General features: G+C 36.7%; 1 protein-coding gene across 5 annotated transcripts in view; it reads left to right on the top strand.

The window, feature by feature from the left end:
* The window catches only part of DEUP1 (deuterosome assembly protein 1), an 82560-nt gene that overhangs the window by 39742 nt on the left and 23317 nt on the right, over positions 1–19501 (top strand). For all 5 annotated transcript variants that reach the window (XM_038568327.1, XM_038568326.1, XM_038568324.1 and 2 more), the window contains exons 8-11: positions 3174–3319; positions 6475–6580; positions 11568–11765; positions 13615–13701. In XM_038568327.1, coding sequence (XP_038424255.1) covers positions 3174–3319; positions 6475–6580; positions 11568–11765; positions 13615–13701 — 537 coding nt within the window. The remainder of the gene's footprint in view (positions 1–3173; positions 3320–6474; positions 6581–11567; positions 11766–13614; positions 13702–19501) is intronic.

The raw sequence follows: 19501 nt of genomic DNA, 5'->3' as shown, positions 1-19501 counted from the left end.
TCTCGTACCTTTGTAGCTAGATCATTAATAAGTTTTTTTTTTCCCTTAGTGACATGGTATCTCCAAATATCATTCTTACAGGTATTATTTTCTAAAAACAGTAAACAAGCTATTATTATCACATTTTACAGAATTGTAATTACCTGTAGCTCATGGTGACTGCATTTTATTGGCCCGAAGTTAGGGCCATTTTATACTTCCCTTCCCCAAATGAAGGAAGACCTCATTGCCTACATGCAACTTCAAGTCGTGGCAAATTTGCAAGGCAGATGATGCCTTCTTCAGTTGGTCAAAGTAATGGATGACATTCACATCAAGTTGTTTTTCTACTTGCTAATCTATTGTTTCACATTTGTTTATTTTGAAATTTTAGGCTCATCTGAAAAATCCCCTGTTTGAAACAAGGACTTTATTCAAGCACATCTTTGCCCAACAAGTTTATTAAATCACCTAGTTGAATATATTTTTGCTTTTATTTCCAAGTCAACCAGGAACTTCTGAGGCTAAAGTATTGCAGTGAGGTCCTTCACCAAACCCACGTCTTGGGTCTCTTGGAAAATAATATAAATTTAAGGGTTTGGTTTAAAAAAAAAGTTGTTTTTTTTTTTAAGATTTTATTTATTTATTCATGAGAGACACAGAGAGAGAGAGAGGCAGAGAAATGACAGAGGGAGAAACAGGCTCCCATCCAAGGAGCCGGATACAGGACTAGATCCAGGGTCTCCAGGATCAGGCCCTGGGCCAAAGGCGGCGCCAAACCGCTGAGCCACCTGGGCTGCCTAAGCTTAAAAAAAAAGTTTATCTGGAAACTTGTATGTCTTATTCTGTTTCCATAATTATATTTCTAGGCTCTTTGAATTTTGGGGTAGGAGTTAATGAATAAGAAAACATATGCCCAAAGCTTGTACATGAAATTTTATAGCAATCTTATTCATAATGGCCAAAAAGAAGAAACATCAAATGTCCATCAACTGATGAATTAATAAAATGTGGTATATTCATACAATTAAATATTATCCATCAACAAAAAGGAATAAAATACTGATACATGCTGTAACATGAATGAACCTTGAAAGAGTTATGCTGAGGGAAAGAAGCCAGGCACAAAGGCTACATATTGTATGACTCCACTTGTGTGAAACGTTCAGAATAGACAATTCCATTAGAGATAGGACATACGTTAGTGGTTGCCAGGGACTAGGGGGAGGGAAAATGGGAAGTGACTACTAATGGGTATTGGGTTTATTTTGGTTGTGATGAAACTGTTCTGGAATTAGTAGTAATGCTTGTGAATATACTAAAATCCATTGAATTTTATACTTCAAGTGGGTGAATCTTATGGTAATTGGATTATATTTGAATAAATCTGTTATTCCTATATACAAAGAGTTATTTTACAGATGATTTTTAAAAATACCTATAATCAGGATGCCTGGGTGACTCAGTGGTTAAGTGTCTGCCTTTGGCTCAGGGCGTGATCCTGGATTCCCGGGGATCGGGGATCGAGTTGGGCTCCCTGCGGGGAGCCTGTTTCTCCTTCTGGCTGTGTCTGCCTCTCTCTGTGTGTCTCTCATGATTAAATAAATAAAATCTTTTTTTAAATGCCTATAATGTTTTCTACAGCTTTTATTAGGAACTTCCTGTGCTTATAACACCCCACCCTCTCTTTACCAATAAGCTACAGATCTGTTCCACTAATTTTGCATGAAAAAAATTATTTTTGCATTTTGAATGTTCCAATTGGACTTTTAGACAAAAGACCTGGATTTTTCTTTTCCAAAATCTGCCACTTGTAAGCTATGTGACTTTGGAAGAAGTCTGGCCCTCAATTTCCTCATCTACTGTAGTGGCAATGGATTTGATGACCTGGGTAAGGTACACTTAATAGTTTCCCTGTGTAAGTGAGTAGAAGAAACCTGATGATTTAGAAGGACTCTGCCAAAATAACCTTTCTCCCAGAGAACAGCCAAGTACTGCTGGAGAAAATCACTCAATAGGTCATGGTCACAAATCTCGGATGAGTACTCACCACTAGCAGAAATTCTCTTGTGTTGCTCCAATCAGCTAATTCTCCCATTCACATTGCAATCCATTTCAAACCCTCTCCACTCTTAAAAATCACTCCCATGGGGGCACCTGGGTGGCTTGGTTGGTTAAGCATCTGCCTTTGGCTCAGGTCATGATCTTGGCGGGGAGAGGGCCTAGGATCAAGCCTGCATTGGGCTCCCTGTTCAGTGGGGAGTCTGCTTCTCCCTTTGCCCATCCCCCTGCTCTCTCTCTCGCTCTCTCTCTCTCAAATAAATAAAATATTTTTAAAAAATCACTCCCATGCCCCCACCTCCCCTTCTCCTTCTAGTGACATCATTTTACTTCCCAAGGAAAATAGAAACCAACAGAGAACCACTGTTATCTCTCCATATCCAGATGCCTATACTTGTCTACATTCCATTTTCCTTCCTTCTTTCCTTTTGCTTTAGGCAAATCTCTTCCACTTGGACTTTGGGACCCACTCCACCCACCTTCCCAGGAACCAAAACCATTACTGTTATTCTTCCTCTCTCCTGCCTGGACCCTTTCCAACAGCTTTCAAACTTGCTCAGGCATCTCAACAAAATAAACAAAATAAAACACTAGATTCACAGGATTGCTGATGTTTCTAGTTGTTGGATAAAGTAGGGCTATTACTGGGCAATAAAGACATAGACCATGGTTTATAACTCTTTGTATTGGTCAGCTTTGAAATTAGATTCTTCTTGACTATTGTCTTTAAATTGGGAATTACTGGCATTAATCCAAATTTCACACATTAGTATTTTATTCCTACTTTTATGATTCTCTCAAATTCACATACAGTGTGACTGGATTTGGTTGGTGATTTGATTATTCTTTATCACTAGACTATAAGCTCACTGAGAACAGAGTCTATGTATCTTCAGTGTTTTGTTTTTTGTTTTTTGTTTTCTTCAGTGTTAAGCACATAATAAGGACTCAGCAAATATTTGTTGAGTAAATGAATGAAGGAATGAAATTCTGTAAGACAGAGCCAACCAAGGAAGGACTCAATAGCAGTTCATTTAGAATTAGGCTAGTTCACAGATGTTAAATATTTTTAAATATATTATAATCACAATACCCAAATGTGTGCATTGAACCTGTTTGATGTTTTTATGTAGGCCATGGAAGCAGGACTCTCAGAGGTGAAAAGTGAGTTGCAGTCACGTGATGATCTCTTGAGAATTATTGAAATGGAACGATTGCAGCTGCACAGAGAATTATTAAAAATAGGAGAGTGCCAAAATACTCAAGAAAATAAAAAAAGGTATATTCTTTATACTCAGCAGCCTGAGAGAAACTGTTCAAGATATGATGTTGGAATATCTTAAGAGTTTTATATTTAAACTAGAATAATAAGTCTATTTGTTTTGTATTAACATCCTGTTGATTATTGGGTAATATTATGGATTAAAAACAAAATCTGTGATGATTTCATCTTCAAAATGAATATATTTACTTATCTAGAAAATTGTTTCATGTTCTGATTTATGGATACTTACCTATCACAGTGAGTGAGAAATTTTCTTAGAACTTTTATTTTTCAGGATATTGTAAAAACAATAGTATAGAACTGATATTTAATTGTATATGTTAATAAATAAGATTTATTCCCTATTTTCAAATGCTTTTGATTGCCTATAAGCCAAGTAACTGTTATTAACTTTTTCACTTGTAAATGTTATATTTATTTTGGCCTCCATAATCACTACCTTGTCAATTCCTTTAAGGGTTTTGTTAGAACAGATTTTTTTTCCTCTTTTAAAATCAGGCAGATATTGTGTATCCCATAATCACAAAGGAAATGGGACTGCTAAGGATTATGAAATGTTCATACTTATGAGTAGAAAATTTGACTGTCCAAACAATTCATTGATGTTCTAATTCTCATTGGAACTTGAATCCTTCTCAAGTCTGAAGGCTGATGGAAGGCCAATGAGAGGATTTTAAAAACTGACTAACCAAATGGTAAGGGATATTTTATTGAAAGATGATTACCTTGCTTTAAAGGCAATAATTATTTCTTTAAAGTTGCTGGACTTGCTTGAATTTTTTGAGCTCTACACTTAACAAGAAATGGCAAATTAAGCTTCCTAAAAATGACCTATTGTGTGTCTCACCAAGGATGTAAAATGCCTATTAGCCAGTCAGCAATATAGAGTGCTCCACATGCAAGCTAATAGACCATCGTCACTGATCATTAACAAATCTATTGAAAAAATATAATGTGCAAGGCACTGTTCCAGTGGGGTTAGTTGATGAGAAATGTCTTTGTACAAAGAATGTCTATGCCTAAAAATATAAGAAATTTCCTAGAAAAGCAAACCTTTCACCCCCATCTGCCTCTTGATTTGTGGAAGAACATTGTAGGTACTTCCATGTGGACCTGTCTTACAACGCCAATGCCGAATTCCAGGCATTGCCAACTTATCTTCAATACATGACTTCATTCAAAATTTTGTGGTTATTCACATAGTTGTTGTTATGCCTAATGCCAGTCTCTATTTAAATTGGCATTTATTTGGGTCTCTAAACTTCAGTTTTCTTACTTGGAGGGTATTCCTCAATTCTAGTATTCTGAGATCTGATGGAAAGATAGATATTTAACTTTTCACAGCTAACATTATATTTCAGACTTAAGGCCTAGTCTTCTCAGCCTTCATATTTCCAATGGAAAGTTTCTAATCCTTTTGGTTTGTTCTCATATGAATGTAATTCCAATGTATTGTTTTGGTTTCTTTTCTTTGGACTGTGTTTCTTCTTTCCAGTTGTATTAAGGTGAAGCAGCCCAGGCTTCTTAGTGCAGATGCACAATAGTTTTATAGAAGTAGCATAGTAATGCTTTTACTCATTTTCAGAACCTTTCTCAATAATACTAAGATCTTGTTACCTTTTCCTTTTTTTTTTTTTTTTTAGCTACTGAAGCACCTTGGGCTGATACGTTCTGAGAGTTATTAAAAATATTTCCAACTCTCCTTTCCTACATGACAAGTGATAATTCCTTTATATATTATTATTAGCATTTTACATTAGCATGATTATTGTTTTCTTCTTTTAACTTACCTGCGTTGATGTTTGACATTTGTTCCAGTCGCTCAGTGAAATTTACAAGACAATCATGAGGTTTTTTTCCCCCCAATCAGTTCAGCATTCCACTCCCTGAAATTCCTTAAGAAGAATTGAAAAATAAGAAATGTCATTTTTCACTCCTTTCAAATAATAGCAAATAAGAAAAATTTAAGACTGATTCTGAAATAATGTTGGAGGAGAATATTAGATAAAATGTTCACAATATATTACTGAGTAGGATACAAAAGGGGACTGAAAAATAATGCGTGATACATTTTAATTGTATGAGAAACATATGTATTTATACACATGTACATAGAAAAAAGATAATTAATATACACAAAAATGCCAACAATGATTTTCTTCTGATGATGACATTATACTAGTATATACTCTGATATACTCTGTTTTCTACAGTTAACACATATATTTGATAGAAGAAAAGCAATCCAGTCTAGATAAAGTACCTAGGGAATATCACTATTCATTTATACCTTTTTTAAAGATCCCTTTATTTTCAATATTTCCCTCAGTTATTTTTCAATCACTACTTGGATTTTGTGTTGTGTGGTTTAGGTTTTTGATTGATGGAACCTTTTAAAAAGTTCTTTGGACATCTGAAATTGTACTCACTTACAGGTGGGTACATCGCTCAAAACACCAGACTTTACCAGATTAGGCAAGCAATAGCATGCTAGTGTCCTTGCCTGACTATCTTTCTTTTTCTTTTTTAATGAGTTTTCATTTACCAACTTCCCTGATGTAGAAGTGAACCTGCTTGTATTTCTCCAAACTTCCTGTAGAAATGGTACTTTTTATACTAGTTTCTGCTTTTCCCCTCTGGTATCCATATGTGCTAGCAATTCTATTTTGTAAATTAAGCAGCCAAGGAACAGATGTATTTGAGCTTTCTCTGGGTAGACTGTCACATTTAGTCATTTTGGATCACTTTTATGGAGAAGTTGCCCCCCTCTGACTTCTGCTGACATAGTTCCTTCCCATGATGCATAAGCAGGTTAGATGCGTTTCCCTTTTCTTTAAGGGGGTTCCAAGTTATTTTATATAAAAATCTTATCTACATATGCAAACCCAGTATTCTGCCAATTTTCAGTGTATAATTGAAATTCCATATTAATTGCTACCTCTTATTTTTTTCACTAAAACCATTTGCACTCAGTTAAATATGTAAATACTTATGGGATCTGAATGTATGAGAATTTGCAATTTCTGGAACAGAAGCTTTTCCAATAAACTAATAGTCTATCTCTGCAACCTACGATAGTCTAAATCAACGACAGAATCAGGACAGTTTACCAAGTTAAGTTTTTTTTTTTTTTTCACTTTAATTTGTAGAGTTGAATCCTCTTATTCACCTTCTACTAAAGAACTAGAAAGGAAAAGGAAAGAGCTGTTCTCAGTGACCCTAGATCAACAAAATCATGAAAAAGAATTGAATAAGGTATGGAAAATAATGCGCTTCATCCTTTCAGGCAGATCTGAAGTCTCTGAACACAAAGGGAAGAGGAAAACCGTCCTTCACATTCCCTTCTTTTTCCTTCTGTATTTTCCCCTAAGAGAATAACCTACCAGGCTGCTAATTCTTACATTTTTCTGCACAGTGCTATAAAAGACACAAACCTTCCATCCTCATTGTGCCTCTGGGAAACTGTGGCTCCATCACAGGTAGCTTACAGCAAGAAGTATGAGAGCCCAGACTCAGGCATCCATCTGTCTAGTAGGTACATAAGCTTGGGGAAGTGGCCTGTGCCAGATGCTAGGGTTCCTCATTTCTAGGATGGGGATGGGATCCTAAGCACCTGCCTCATACAATTCTGATGAGGCTTAAAGGGGTGAATAATGACTTTGCTACCTAAATAGCACTCCCCATGCGCCAGGAGGGGCTCTAAGGGCCTAACAAACCTCAGCTCATTGATTCTTCAAACCACTTTAGGAGGTAGGTACTAATACCATCTTTTACGTTTGAGGACAGTCAAGCACAGAAAAGTTAGGTAATTTTCCCCATATTACACAGCAACCAGGCAGATTGATCATATTTGAATTCAGGCAATCTGACTCCAGAGTCCATACTCTTCCCTTAGGTTAAAATCCATTTAAAAAACGCACATCAGGGATCCCTGGGTGGCGCAGCGGTTTGGCGCCTGCCTTTGGCTCAGGGCGTGATCCTGGAGACCCGGGATCGAATCCCACGTCGGCTCCCGGTGCGTGGAGCCTGCTTCTCCCTCTGCCTCTCTCTCTCTCTCTCTCTCTCTGTGACTATCATAAATAAATTAAGAAAAAAAATTAAAAAAAAATAAAAATAAAAACGCACATCAGATGCTTAGAGCAGGGCCTGCCTAGCTCAGATGAAGCACCCAACAAGGGAAGGCTGCCACTGTTAATGGTTGCACCCACCTTTTGTCACTGAACACCTAACTGGTGCCAAGTAATCTGCCAGGAGCTGGGAATACAAGCATGGATAAGGCCTGGGCACTGTCCTCAAAGGCCGTGTGGTTCTCAACTCTCTACCACAAGTATATTCTCTTCTCCCTGTAGCAAAATCTAGTTGGAGTTTCCTTTCCATGAGCTTATCATGGCTTCTACTCATGTCTCTGGTCTTTAGGTTTGAGGACCACACCTAGATATTCAATGTTATATGATCTAAACAGTTGTTAAAAGTAGGGAAAACCTGGGCATGGCTTCGAATCATCATTTATCCCAGCACAGAGCCTGACACACAAAAGTGAAAATAAATATTTGGAGAACAAATGAATTAATATCAAGGTTATGATCTCCCATACCTGAAGAGGCTCATAAATTTAGTTGTCGTGTGTATAAATTCAACATTTATTGCACATCTAGTATGACTATATCTATTCTGCTTATTTCTGTAGGAAATACAGTGACACAAAAGACAAATCCTGTCTCCCAAAGAGTTGACTGTCAGGTAGCTAGTAAGTGTAGAAAAGGTATTATGAATTAATGATCATTTTCCTTATATTTTTGCTTAATTCCATGAAACTGATTTTACTATTTAAACATAGAATTTTTTTAAAAACTGTTCTTTATTGGTGTCTGCAATGAACGCATTATGATAAAAAGACTGATTAAAGCCACCTAAAGTATATTTATACCGTTCTTAACCTCATAGACTTGATAACACTTTGAATAACAAGGAATCTACTGACACTGCACAGTTGTGCTCTGAAGGAAGAGAACACTAGGCACAAATTCTCTTCATAGGCTCTTGGAGACCTCTAGATAATGCACTGCTGTGCAGGAAAGGTAACAAATGAATTGTGTATAAATAGCTATAGCTCCCAGGAAGTGTTTGTGGAGAGCATTTCTATTCTCTTGTAATAAAAGCAACAAGAGCCATGTATTATGAATCTTGCAAGTGTTTTATTTCTCTTTTTTCAGTGTAGAACTATTTTTGTCATGTATTCCGTGATGAAATTGACATTTTTAATTAATAAAGCCAAAAGTCATTTAGAGCTCAGTAAATTAATCTCATTTAGAGGGAAGCTTTGCAGGAGAACATGTTTTAATATCTAAATGCTCTGAAAAAAATAAAAATAGTTTACTCCTTTTTCATGATAGTATATTCATCTTTTTTACATTTTGAAAGTTCCATTTTAAGAGAACATGTTAACTACACAACAGGGATGCAATCAGCAAAATCCAAACTGGGACAAACCACAGAAGAACCCCATTGTTTCATCAAATAAATTATAAAGAGAAAAATTGGAGAGAGGAGGTTGGAGATGAAAGCAGACATGTGACATTGTCCTCAGGGTGAGGATATCTGTACCTCTCTCTCCTAGTCTCTTCCTTTTAGGGCTGGGTGATAGGCCCACCCCTTCTCTTCTCTGGGAGTCTTTTTTTTTTTTTTTTTTTACTCATCTGTTTAATGATGGGGTTGGGGTTATACCATGTGACTCCTAAGGTCATTTCCAACTCTGAAAAATTTTTTTTTTTTAAGGGTCAAGGGAGGGACAGAGGGAGAAGGGGAGAGGGTATCCTAAGCAGGCTCCACACCCAGTGCAGAGCCTAACATAGGACTCAATCTCACAACCCTGAGATCATGACCTGGGCTGAAATTGAGTCGGGCCCTTAACTGACTGAGCCACCCAGTCATCCCCCACAACTCTGAAATTCTAAAAATGTTAATAATAGGAATAGAGGGATGCCTGGCTGGCTCAGCGGTTGGGCGCCTGCCTTCGGCTCAGGTAGTGATCCCAGGATACCGGATGGAGTCCCGCATCGGGCTCCCTGCATAGAGCCTGCTTCTCCCTCTGCCTATGTTTCTGCCTCTCTCTCTCAGTCTGTGTCTCTCATGAATAAATAAATACATCTTTAAAAATAATAATAATAGGAATAGACTCACATAAGGGGTTGGTGGCATAGAGCTGAGGACAGGTCGAGTTTTCCTTCTGAACATGCATCATTTGTATGTTAGGTCTTCCCATGCTTGCTTGTTCCAATGTGTGAACTACCTTCCAGGATTCTGCTCACAGGGGTTACAAAGCACAATGGGTAAGGTCCTGGAATCAGACTGCCTGCCACCAGGAATGTGACTGTGGAGAGTTATGTATGTAACATCTCATTCCACAAAATAGAGAACTGCTCTAGGAGTTAAATGAGATGATATATGTAGACTACCAGAATACACACAACCACATACAAAAAGAGAGGCTTTACAAAGATGTGAGCCAGTATCCAAACTTAGATCACAATTCAAACAAACAACATACTCATTACAATCTTGATAAAATTTTAAATTCGAATACTTCCTGGATATGTGATGATATTGAGGAATTGTTATTTTTTAAGGTACGATATTGGTCTTCTGGCTATGTTAAAAGAAAGAGTGCCCTTATTCTTTTACAGATATATCCTGAAATATTTCAAGATGAAATGAAAAAAAAGTAAATTTTAGAAGTTCCCTAAGGAAATTCATATAAATCTCTGTACATGGACTCCGTTAAACTCTCCAGCCTTATTTCTCACAACATGCCCAGTCCTGTCCACTCCAGACTCCTCTTGCTTCACTGGGTGTGCATGCTCTCTCTGGCTCCTAGAACCTTTACTGCACTCTTTGCCAGGAGGCCCTTCTCCATCCCTGCCTTCCATCTGGCTTCCAATTCATCCTTCAGTCTTTGATGTCCCCTCCTCTTGGAAGCCCATCCTGACATCCCCAGGCTGGGTTAAGCACCCTTCTACCACATACCACTGACATGCATTGCTCCTCTGTGTTCTGTTTATTTTTGTTTCCCCCAATGGACTACGATTTTCTTGAGATTGGTGATTATGTATTTTATCTCCAAATCTCAAGAATTAGACGTGGTGAATCATTTCTAGAAAGGTGGTAAGAGGCTGAACCAAAGACAGTGGTAGTAGAAATGGAGAGCAGAGGAGAGATTTAGGAGAAACTGAAGTACAAGGGACAGAATTTGCTGCTTGACTGCATTGTCAGGTGGGGAGGAGCCCAAGGTTATCCAGAGGTCAGTGACAAGGAAGGCCTAACTATGGTTAAGAATTGGACAGTCCACAGGCTTAAGAGGAAGAGATGATGCATTTTCATAGACACTTTCAGTGTGAAATTTATCATAACGTGATTCTGAAAAACATAATGTTTAGTCACAAATAATACACACAATTTAGGCAAAAAAAAAAACCACTGAATTTAAAGCTAAGAGTCCTAAGTTCTATTCCTAGCTCTGCCAGTTAATAGCTTTTTGACCTTGAGCAAGTCACTTAACTTTGCTAAGCCAATTTTTCTCCCTAAAAACCTGCTTGGTCCATATGCCTCTAGGTAGTGAGTCCTGCGTCTTTCCACCACACATTCTGCAGTGGTCATTTGATGGGTGTAAAGTTAAGTTATAGGGTGCCTAGAGATGACAGTAAGGCATTATGCACTAAAATTTTAAGAGGGTAGATCTCATGGTAAGCATTCTTACTACAAAAAAAAATTTTAAGCAAAAAAGGAACAAGGAAACTTTTGGAGGTAATGGTTATGATTATTATGTAGGTTGTAATGATAGTAACATGAGTATATGTCCAAACTCGCCAAATTGTATACGATAATTATGTAGTCTTTGAAGACTATTTATACCTCAGTAATGCTGGGAGGCTAAGTGCTTCATTATATTTTGTTCACCTTCCTGTCAAAGTAGTTATCAAAGCAGTATCAGTAATAAGTGATGATTTGCATATAATAGAAAATAGATGTGAGAAATGGAATTTTGAATTTGAAAGGAAAAAAGTAAATGAGCCATTTATTGTAAGTATCTATTTTTAATTCATCATTGATCAGAAAAGGTGGGTAAAGTGGGGCCTGCCAAAGGTTTAAGATAGGACAGGAAGACTGAGCATGGCTAACAAAAGCCTTAAGCTGCTTGACAAATAAAAAGATTTGTTAATATTTGCCTGGAATATATCTGCTGCAGATAAGAAGCCAACTCTATCAGGAGGAAGAGTACCATGGCTCTGAGCAGGAAAGAATGAGGAATGAAATCTCTGACCTAACAGAGGAGCTCCATCAGAAGGAGATCACTATAGCAACTATCATGAAGAAAGCTGCCCTTCTGGAAAGACAGCTAAAAATGGAGTTAGAAATAAAAGAAAAAATGTTAGCAAAACAACAGGTATGCAAGAGGGCAGGATGGCACTTTCCAGGTCACTGTGTTGCACAGTAGTCTTCCTCCTTGACTAATAAAGCATTGGATTTCTTGATATTGTTTCTGAGACTAGCATCCCGGAAATGCTTGGTGGAGCCACATAAAACCTTTGCGAAATAATGCAAAGTGTGGGACACCTAGGTGGTTCATTCGGTTGGTTAAGCGTCTGCCTTGGGCTTGGGTCATGATCCTGGAATGCTGGGATTGTGGTCCCAGAAACCAGTGCCACATGGGGCTCTCTGCTCAGTGGGAAGCCTGCTTCCCCCCTTCTCCCACTGCCCCTCCGCCTGCTCATGCTTGCTCTCTCTTGCTGACTTTGTCTCAAGTAAATAAATAAAATCTTTAAAAAAAAATAATGCGAAGTATCATCAAAAGAGAACCAAGGGAAAAGTGATGACACAAGATAATTGCACTAAATCTCATCCTAACATTTTCTTGTGACACATATTTTGATCACCTCCCACAGAATGCTCTAGTCAAAGATTTCTTCCTGAATTTATTTTCTGTAGTTCCATTAATATTTTTGTCTTTAAGAAAAAGCCTCTATTCCAGCTTTTTGTGGATACTTCTTACCCCCATTTTATATATTTATTAAGGAGGAGTAAAAAAAATGGATGTTGAAACATGAAAATTATTCCATATTTACTGAACTCGATGCACCATATGGTTCATGGTGAAAGAAAAACAACAATTATACCATTCTACTATTAAAATACTGCAAGTAACTTTGAAGTCCACCCCTCCCTCCTTTGGCTTCCTCCTTTTTCTCCTCCCTTTCTTTCATCCTATTTCTTTTGAAATTCCTCAATCCTTTACTCATCATCAAATTGATGATCTGTTATTAAAAGCATGAGGTTTATCTGCTTTTCTTACCCCAAATCAAAAGGCTTTGAGGGCACCATTCAATGACTTTCTAGGCATATGAGGGTCACTTCACAAATAAGATGGCTATTTAAATCCTGTGTGTTATAAAAACAAGATCTGACTTTGCCCAATTATAAGCCATAAACTATGATAAATTCATACAATACACAGGAAAACAGCATAGATGAGATAGTAGCATTGATTGTACTGCTATAGGAAAAGATATTTTAGAAGTATTAACAGTGATTCGGGTAGTTGGATTATGAATGAATTACTTTCTTTATACTTTTATGCGTTTTTAGGTTTTTGATCAGGAGAATATATTTTGTAATCTACAAAGTAAATAAATCATTTTAAGGGAAGTGTTTTCTATAGAAATGAGGCCTATCTAAGTAAAAGAGCAGATGTGTGTAAGTACTAGTCAAGTAGAAGAAATCAGGGAAAAATAAATTAGACAGAATAAAGTAGTCATCAGACAGAGAGAGCAAGAGAGAGAGAGAGAGAGAGAAAGTAGTTTGGCAGAAATACTAGAAAGAACAAAATTAAACATAAAAGTAATATTTTCGTATTATAAAAATTAATTAGGTAATGAAGAATTCAATGGGCATTGTTATTAGAGCATGTTTTTAAATCGTGATTTTTCTGGTGTTAATTTGCATAGGGTAGAAAAGTTAGAAGTGAGATATGGAATTTTGGAATTGGAAAGAAAAAGCAAATGAATCGTATTGTCAGTATGTGTTTTTAATTTAGCACCAATCAGGAAAGGAGGGTAGAGTGAGGGCTGCCAGACTGAGAACTAAAGGCAAATATCTGATTTATGATGATCAGGCCTAACAAGTGTTTCTCTTCCCTACACTTAGAAAATCTATAGATTAGTAAAATTTCTTCTAATACAGTTGTGAGCTTTTATTATGATTTTTGCATTCACTTTTACCTCCCGATCTGCTTTCAGGTCTCAGATATGAGATATAAAGCTGTCAGAACTGAAAACACACATCTGAAAGGAATGATGGGCGATTTAGACCCTGGACAGTACATGGTAATAACAAGCTGCAACCATTTAGTAAATCAAACTGGGACACTGCGTCATTGGTCAGGATTTCCCCAGCCCTAATTTTACTAAGCACTTTCTATGTGTCAGATGTACAGGAGTTGGGGTGGCAAATTATTTTGCATTTGGATTGAATTTACTTTTATCCTCAGACTAGAACGTTTAAATTTCTTGTTTTTTTCTCCTTTGCTCTTTTCTTGGGTTGGGCTAAATTCTGAGCATTTCCTCAAACATGCTACTCGCTCACTTTTGCTTCTGCATTTATCTCTGAAATCCTGCGTCCTGCGTGGCCTGACTCCCATGTCAACCATAGCCTTGATGCAGCCACTCCTGAAACTCCAATCAGAGTGAACTGGTCCATCCACACTTGGTCTGTACTTTGGTCTCACTTGTTTTGTAGCCTGTCACTTCCTCAGTGATGGTAAAAAGGGACCATGTTATATTCATGTTTGTATCACCATCACCTCACAATGTCAGGGGTACAGCAAGTGTTCATTAAATGTTGGCTGAATAAAAGGAAGGATGAATAAACAAATGATTGAGGATTGGCCTTATAGTTTTGACCAGTGGCTCTACAGACTGACCCCAGGGCAGCTTAAACAGACTGTGCCTTTCATTTCAGTTGTTCAATAAAACAGTTGAAGGTTGGTTTTTATATATCAATATGAGAACTTTTATTTATCAAACTAGGGAAATACCACTGTTACTTGTTTAGCATTTCTTTACTTTGGGAGAAAATTCTGAAAATAATTTGCCTGCCATTGAGAGAATGGAGAGGATAGAAGATGAGCAAGGTAAGCTGGTTCAGTTTCCTCAGCTATGACAGGAGGAAGTTGGGGTGTACAGGTTTCCATGATCCTGTATTTCTGGAATGGGAGCTACTCGTTCCCATAATGGTAAGTATTCAAGCATCAGAGAGTTAGAAGCATTCTGCAAGCATTCTGCCTTCGGCCCTGGTTACAGATTCTGTGATTGGAGGACAGATGGATAAAAAGGAAAGTATATGTGGCTTCCCTATCTGTTACATAAAATCTGTGTGACATTTAGGACTTTTATTTCTAAACACTTGACACGCAAAAATTTAAATTGGGTCCTGCCCCCATGAATGTCTTATTTTTTCCCCTCTCACAAAATGGTTTTTGTGTTATTTTTCTTTTTATTTTGAACTAAATGTTTTTCGGTGTGAATTCTGCGTCATCACAGCCCACACTGAGCCTGCTTCGCTCTGGCTTGTATAGGCATTTGGCTTTCTTCATTTATTTGGTTTTTTTTTTTTTTTCAAGAAATAAAACACATAAAGATATGTAAAGAAGCTGATTATCCAACTGTTATCCCCAGTCCCAAGGTGGACTCCAGAGATATCCAGTGCTTTAAAACCAATATGTAGCATTCTATAACTTTTTTCTTGCTCATGTACACATATAGAAGGGAGAAGCTGAATGTCTCTTTACAGAAATAAGTATATAGTAAGTACATTATTCTAAACTGCTTTTTAACTATATATCATGGACAGCTCTATGAGACAGTAGGAAAACATCTTTTTTATCCTAATTTCTTAGGAAAATAAATATACACTCATGTAGAATATATGTGATTTTTAGTAAATTGAATCACAACTTATATACTAGTGATTTTCATGCAGGTATGTAGTCATATACTATTTAGGAGTTTTAACTTTTTTAAAAAAGTTGGATTACATTATACACACTTTCCTGTGTCTTGTTTTTGTTCATTCAACAATATCTTTTGCAAAGCATTCAAATCAGCTGGTTTAGGTCTATTTCATTCTGTACAATGGCTTAATAATATCCTTTGATGTGAATCTATCAAAATTTATTCTTTTTCAGAATGAATTCATTTGTAATTAATTCAACCCTTTCTAGATTTTTGCACAAATAAACAATACTGTAAAAAAAAATTCCTCATACATACTCAATTCTTAGGAACAGGTTCCTAAGAATAGGATTGCTGGGTCCACCTGAGTGGCTCAGTAGGTTAAGCATCCAACTCTTGATATCAGCTCAGGTCATGATCTCAGGGTCGTGCTGAGCATGGAGCCTGCTTGAGATTCGCTTTCTCCTCCTTTCTCTGTCCCTGGCTTAAAAAAAAATGGAATTGCTGGTCAGAGGGATATGTATTTTTTAAGATTTATTTACTTATTTGAGCAAGAGAGAGAGCATGAGCAGTAGGTGCAGAGGGAGGGAGACTCTGAAGCAGACTCCATGCTGAGCATAGGGCCTCTTGTAGGGCTTGATCCCACCACCCTGAAATCATGACTGAGCTGAAACTAAATCGGCTGTTTAACTGACTACACCACTCCAGTGCCCCTGTACATTTTAATTTTAAAACATCTGTTGTCAAATCACATTTCTAGCATCTCTGTACGTGCATACCTTTTTTGTTTCCTCCTTAGCAGCAAGAGGTGTTATTGCTCTTTTAAATTTTTGTCAGTCTGATGGATGTGAAGTGATGTCTCAGTAGTACTTTAATTTCTACTTCTCTGGCTACATAGAGTATATTTTTGTATATTGGCAATATACAATGAATTCTATTCTTATTCATTTCTTCATTGAGATACCTTTTTCTTGTCAATTTGTAACAGCAATTTCCTAAATTTATTATTTATAATTTTATTTATGATATCTTTTTACCATACAAAAAGTTTTATTTTTTTGTCAAATACATGTATTTTTTTTTGTTTATAGCTTCTGAGTTTTCTTCCTGGAATATCAAGGTTTTTCCAACTTCTAGACAGTATACACTGTGAGTGTGTCTTTGATGATTTTTATATTTTTTCACCTATGACTTTAATCCACTTGAATTAAAATTTTACATTAGATATAAAACAAGAACCCAATTTAAATTTTCATATGAAGGTTCAGTTCATTTTATCCAGCTTCTGCAGATAATTTCCTGTTGGGTTTTATTTGGAATTGAAATAACTTTACACATTGCTTTGAAAGAATTGGCACTTTTATGATAGTAAATTTTCTCATCCAAGAATAAGACATGGCTTTCCATTTCTTCATGTTTCAGTTTATGCTCTTCAATAAGATCTTACAATTTTCTTTGCATAGGTTCTATGCCTTCTTTTAAAATTTATGCTCAAGTGTTTTATAATTCTTGTCACTGTTATAAGTGGAATATTTTCCTTTTTCCACTTATTGTTAATATAGTAAGAAAGCCAAATTGTCTTTTAATTCTAGTAGGCATTTTACTAGGGGCTCCTAGGGTTTTTTGAGATATACAATCATTTTAACAAAAATAGATAGTTTTAACTCTTTTCCTACTGTTCATATCAATTATTTTTTGTCATATTGCATTTGCTAAAATCAATATTTAATAATAATAATAGCGATTGCTGACAAAACTAATTTTTTATTTTCAATGAAATTGTTTTAGAGTTTTACTGCTTAGAATAATATTTGTTTTTGGGTTCTGGTCTTATATATTTTTATTCCTAGTTTATTTAGAGTTTTTAAGATTTGCTGCTGGCTTTTACCAAACACCTTTTCAGCATAAATGACACCATGTGGGTTTTGTCTGTTAATTTGTTAATGCCTGATTGACTGTGGTTGACAGATTTCCTGATACTGACCTATCTTTGAACTTTTGGAAGAAACCTTCTTGGTCATTGTTTTCATTTGCCAGGGCTGCCATAATGAAGTACCACAAACTAGGTGACTTAAAACAATGAACACTTACTGTCATACAGTTCTGGAAGTAGAAGTCCAAAATCAAGGTGTCAACAGGGCCACACTCCACCCCCACCCCCACCCCCCCAAAACCCGTAGAGGACAGTTCTTCCTTACTTCTTGATAGCTTCTAGTGATTTCCAGCCATCTTTGGCAATTCCCATCCTCTGTCTCCACATGACATCTTCCTTGTACATCTGTCTTCACACAGCCTTCTCTGGTTCTCCATACTGTCTTCCCTGCATGCATGTCCATCTCTGTGCCCAAATTTCCCCTTTTTGTAGAATACCTGTCATATTGATTAGGGCCCACCTTCGTGACCTCATTTTTACTTGATTGCCTACCGAAAGATCCATTTTCCAAATAAGGCCACATCCTGAGGTGTACTAGGAGTTAGGACTTCTATATATATAATTTTTTTAAAGATTTTATTTATTTATTTGAGAGAGAGCGTGCTCATGAGCAGGGGGCGGAGGCAAAGGAAGAAGCAGGCTCCCCGCTGAGCTCCTCTGGTGATATGCTTTCTCTTAAAGGATAGATCCATCAACCACTCCAAGTTACCTCCTTTGGATTACCCAATGGCTCCCAAGCTCTCCACTTCTTGTACTGGCCATACTTTTCTAACATAATCTTTCCTCATGTTACTCCTTTCAAGAACATGTGCTCAATTTCCAACTGGAAATCTGAATTCTTCATAGTCCATGGCTTCCTTAATCTGGCTCTCCTTCTTTGTTTCCCTTTAGTGACCTACACAAATCCTCTGCTAGAGCTAGGCCTGTCTTAGCCGCATTTGCATACGTGATGGCCATTTCTCATGCTCTTTCCTTGCTTCCAGGCCTTCACACATGCTTTCCTTCTACCTAAAAATTCCCTTTTCCTACTTCACAGAGCCATACCCTATTAATGTTTCAGGAAACTTAGCATAAATGTTACATGTTATACAAAATCTTCTTTGATTTCTCTCTGCTATGTTAAGTATCCCTTCTTGAAACTATCATAACATCCTTTACTTAACATCTATTGTAGCACAATGTTAAAATCACCTATTTCTTGTTAGCTACCCATCTCCTTACCAGTAGGCTCATTGAGGGCTGTTATGGCTCTAGTTTACCATTGTACCCAAGCACTTAGTATAGTGCCTGAATGCAGGAGGCAGCAAAAAAAAAATATTTTGTTAGATGAGTGAATGGATGAATCCATTATATGTCCTCCACCTGAAAGCTTTCCTTTACTTTTACCAAACTAAAGACATCGTTTTACTTTACTAAATCCTACCAGTCCTTTCAGACCAGGATTACGTTATATCTCCTCCATGAATTTATCTTCAGTTACTGTAGACTCCATTTACTTCTTCTTTCTTTGACTTTCTTTAGCAGTTATAACAATTTAGCATTGAATTTTAAATTGTCTTATTTTTTATTTTTTACTGTATATATGTCTTGTCTCATCAATCATAGACTCCTTGAGGGAAGAAGTGGCCTGTGTTTTATACTTCTTACTGTAGGGTTTAGAATAGCATAGGGCTCAATGAATACTTGTGGATTTATGCGTCTCACCTGTAGTGTAAGAGGCATAAATAAGTTTTCATGGAAATTATTGCTCACGTCATTAAAGAGATTGCCAGAGCCTTGTTTTATCTTACCTCCTGCATGATCTTAGTCTGATAGTTGTTGCCATTCATTGATTCAGAAAACATTTGAGTTCATACTTGGTGTAATGTGATATGATACATAGTTATACTTTATATTAGTCACTATTTTTTCATACATGTTAATTTTGTCTACTCAGTTTTGCTGTATTTTCCATTAAGGCAGAGTCACTTTTTCATATTTGATCACCTCTGACCTCTTAATACGTGTATATAAACAGTACATATTTGTTTAAAGATGGGTTAATTGGATATCATAAAATGGAATACCACTGATGAATGGCCCTCAGAGTGATGCCTTGTTAAAATAGTATTTAATCACATACACTTTATGTAGAATTGTAATTCATATAGAAGGTTGACTTTATAATTGCTCTCTCTCTTTTTTTTTTTTTTGTATGTGAAGATCTGGAATTGACTTTGATAATTTCAAGCCACTCTCCAA

The sequence above is a fragment of the Canis lupus genome, chromosome 21 (assembly GCF_011100685.1).
Source record: "Canis lupus familiaris isolate Mischka breed German Shepherd chromosome 21, alternate assembly UU_Cfam_GSD_1.0, whole genome shotgun sequence".
Classification (NCBI taxonomy): domain Eukaryota; kingdom Metazoa; phylum Chordata; class Mammalia; order Carnivora; family Canidae; genus Canis; species Canis lupus.
Note: the sequence above shows the minus strand (reverse complement) of the source record. Positions and strands in the feature narration are given on the sequence as shown.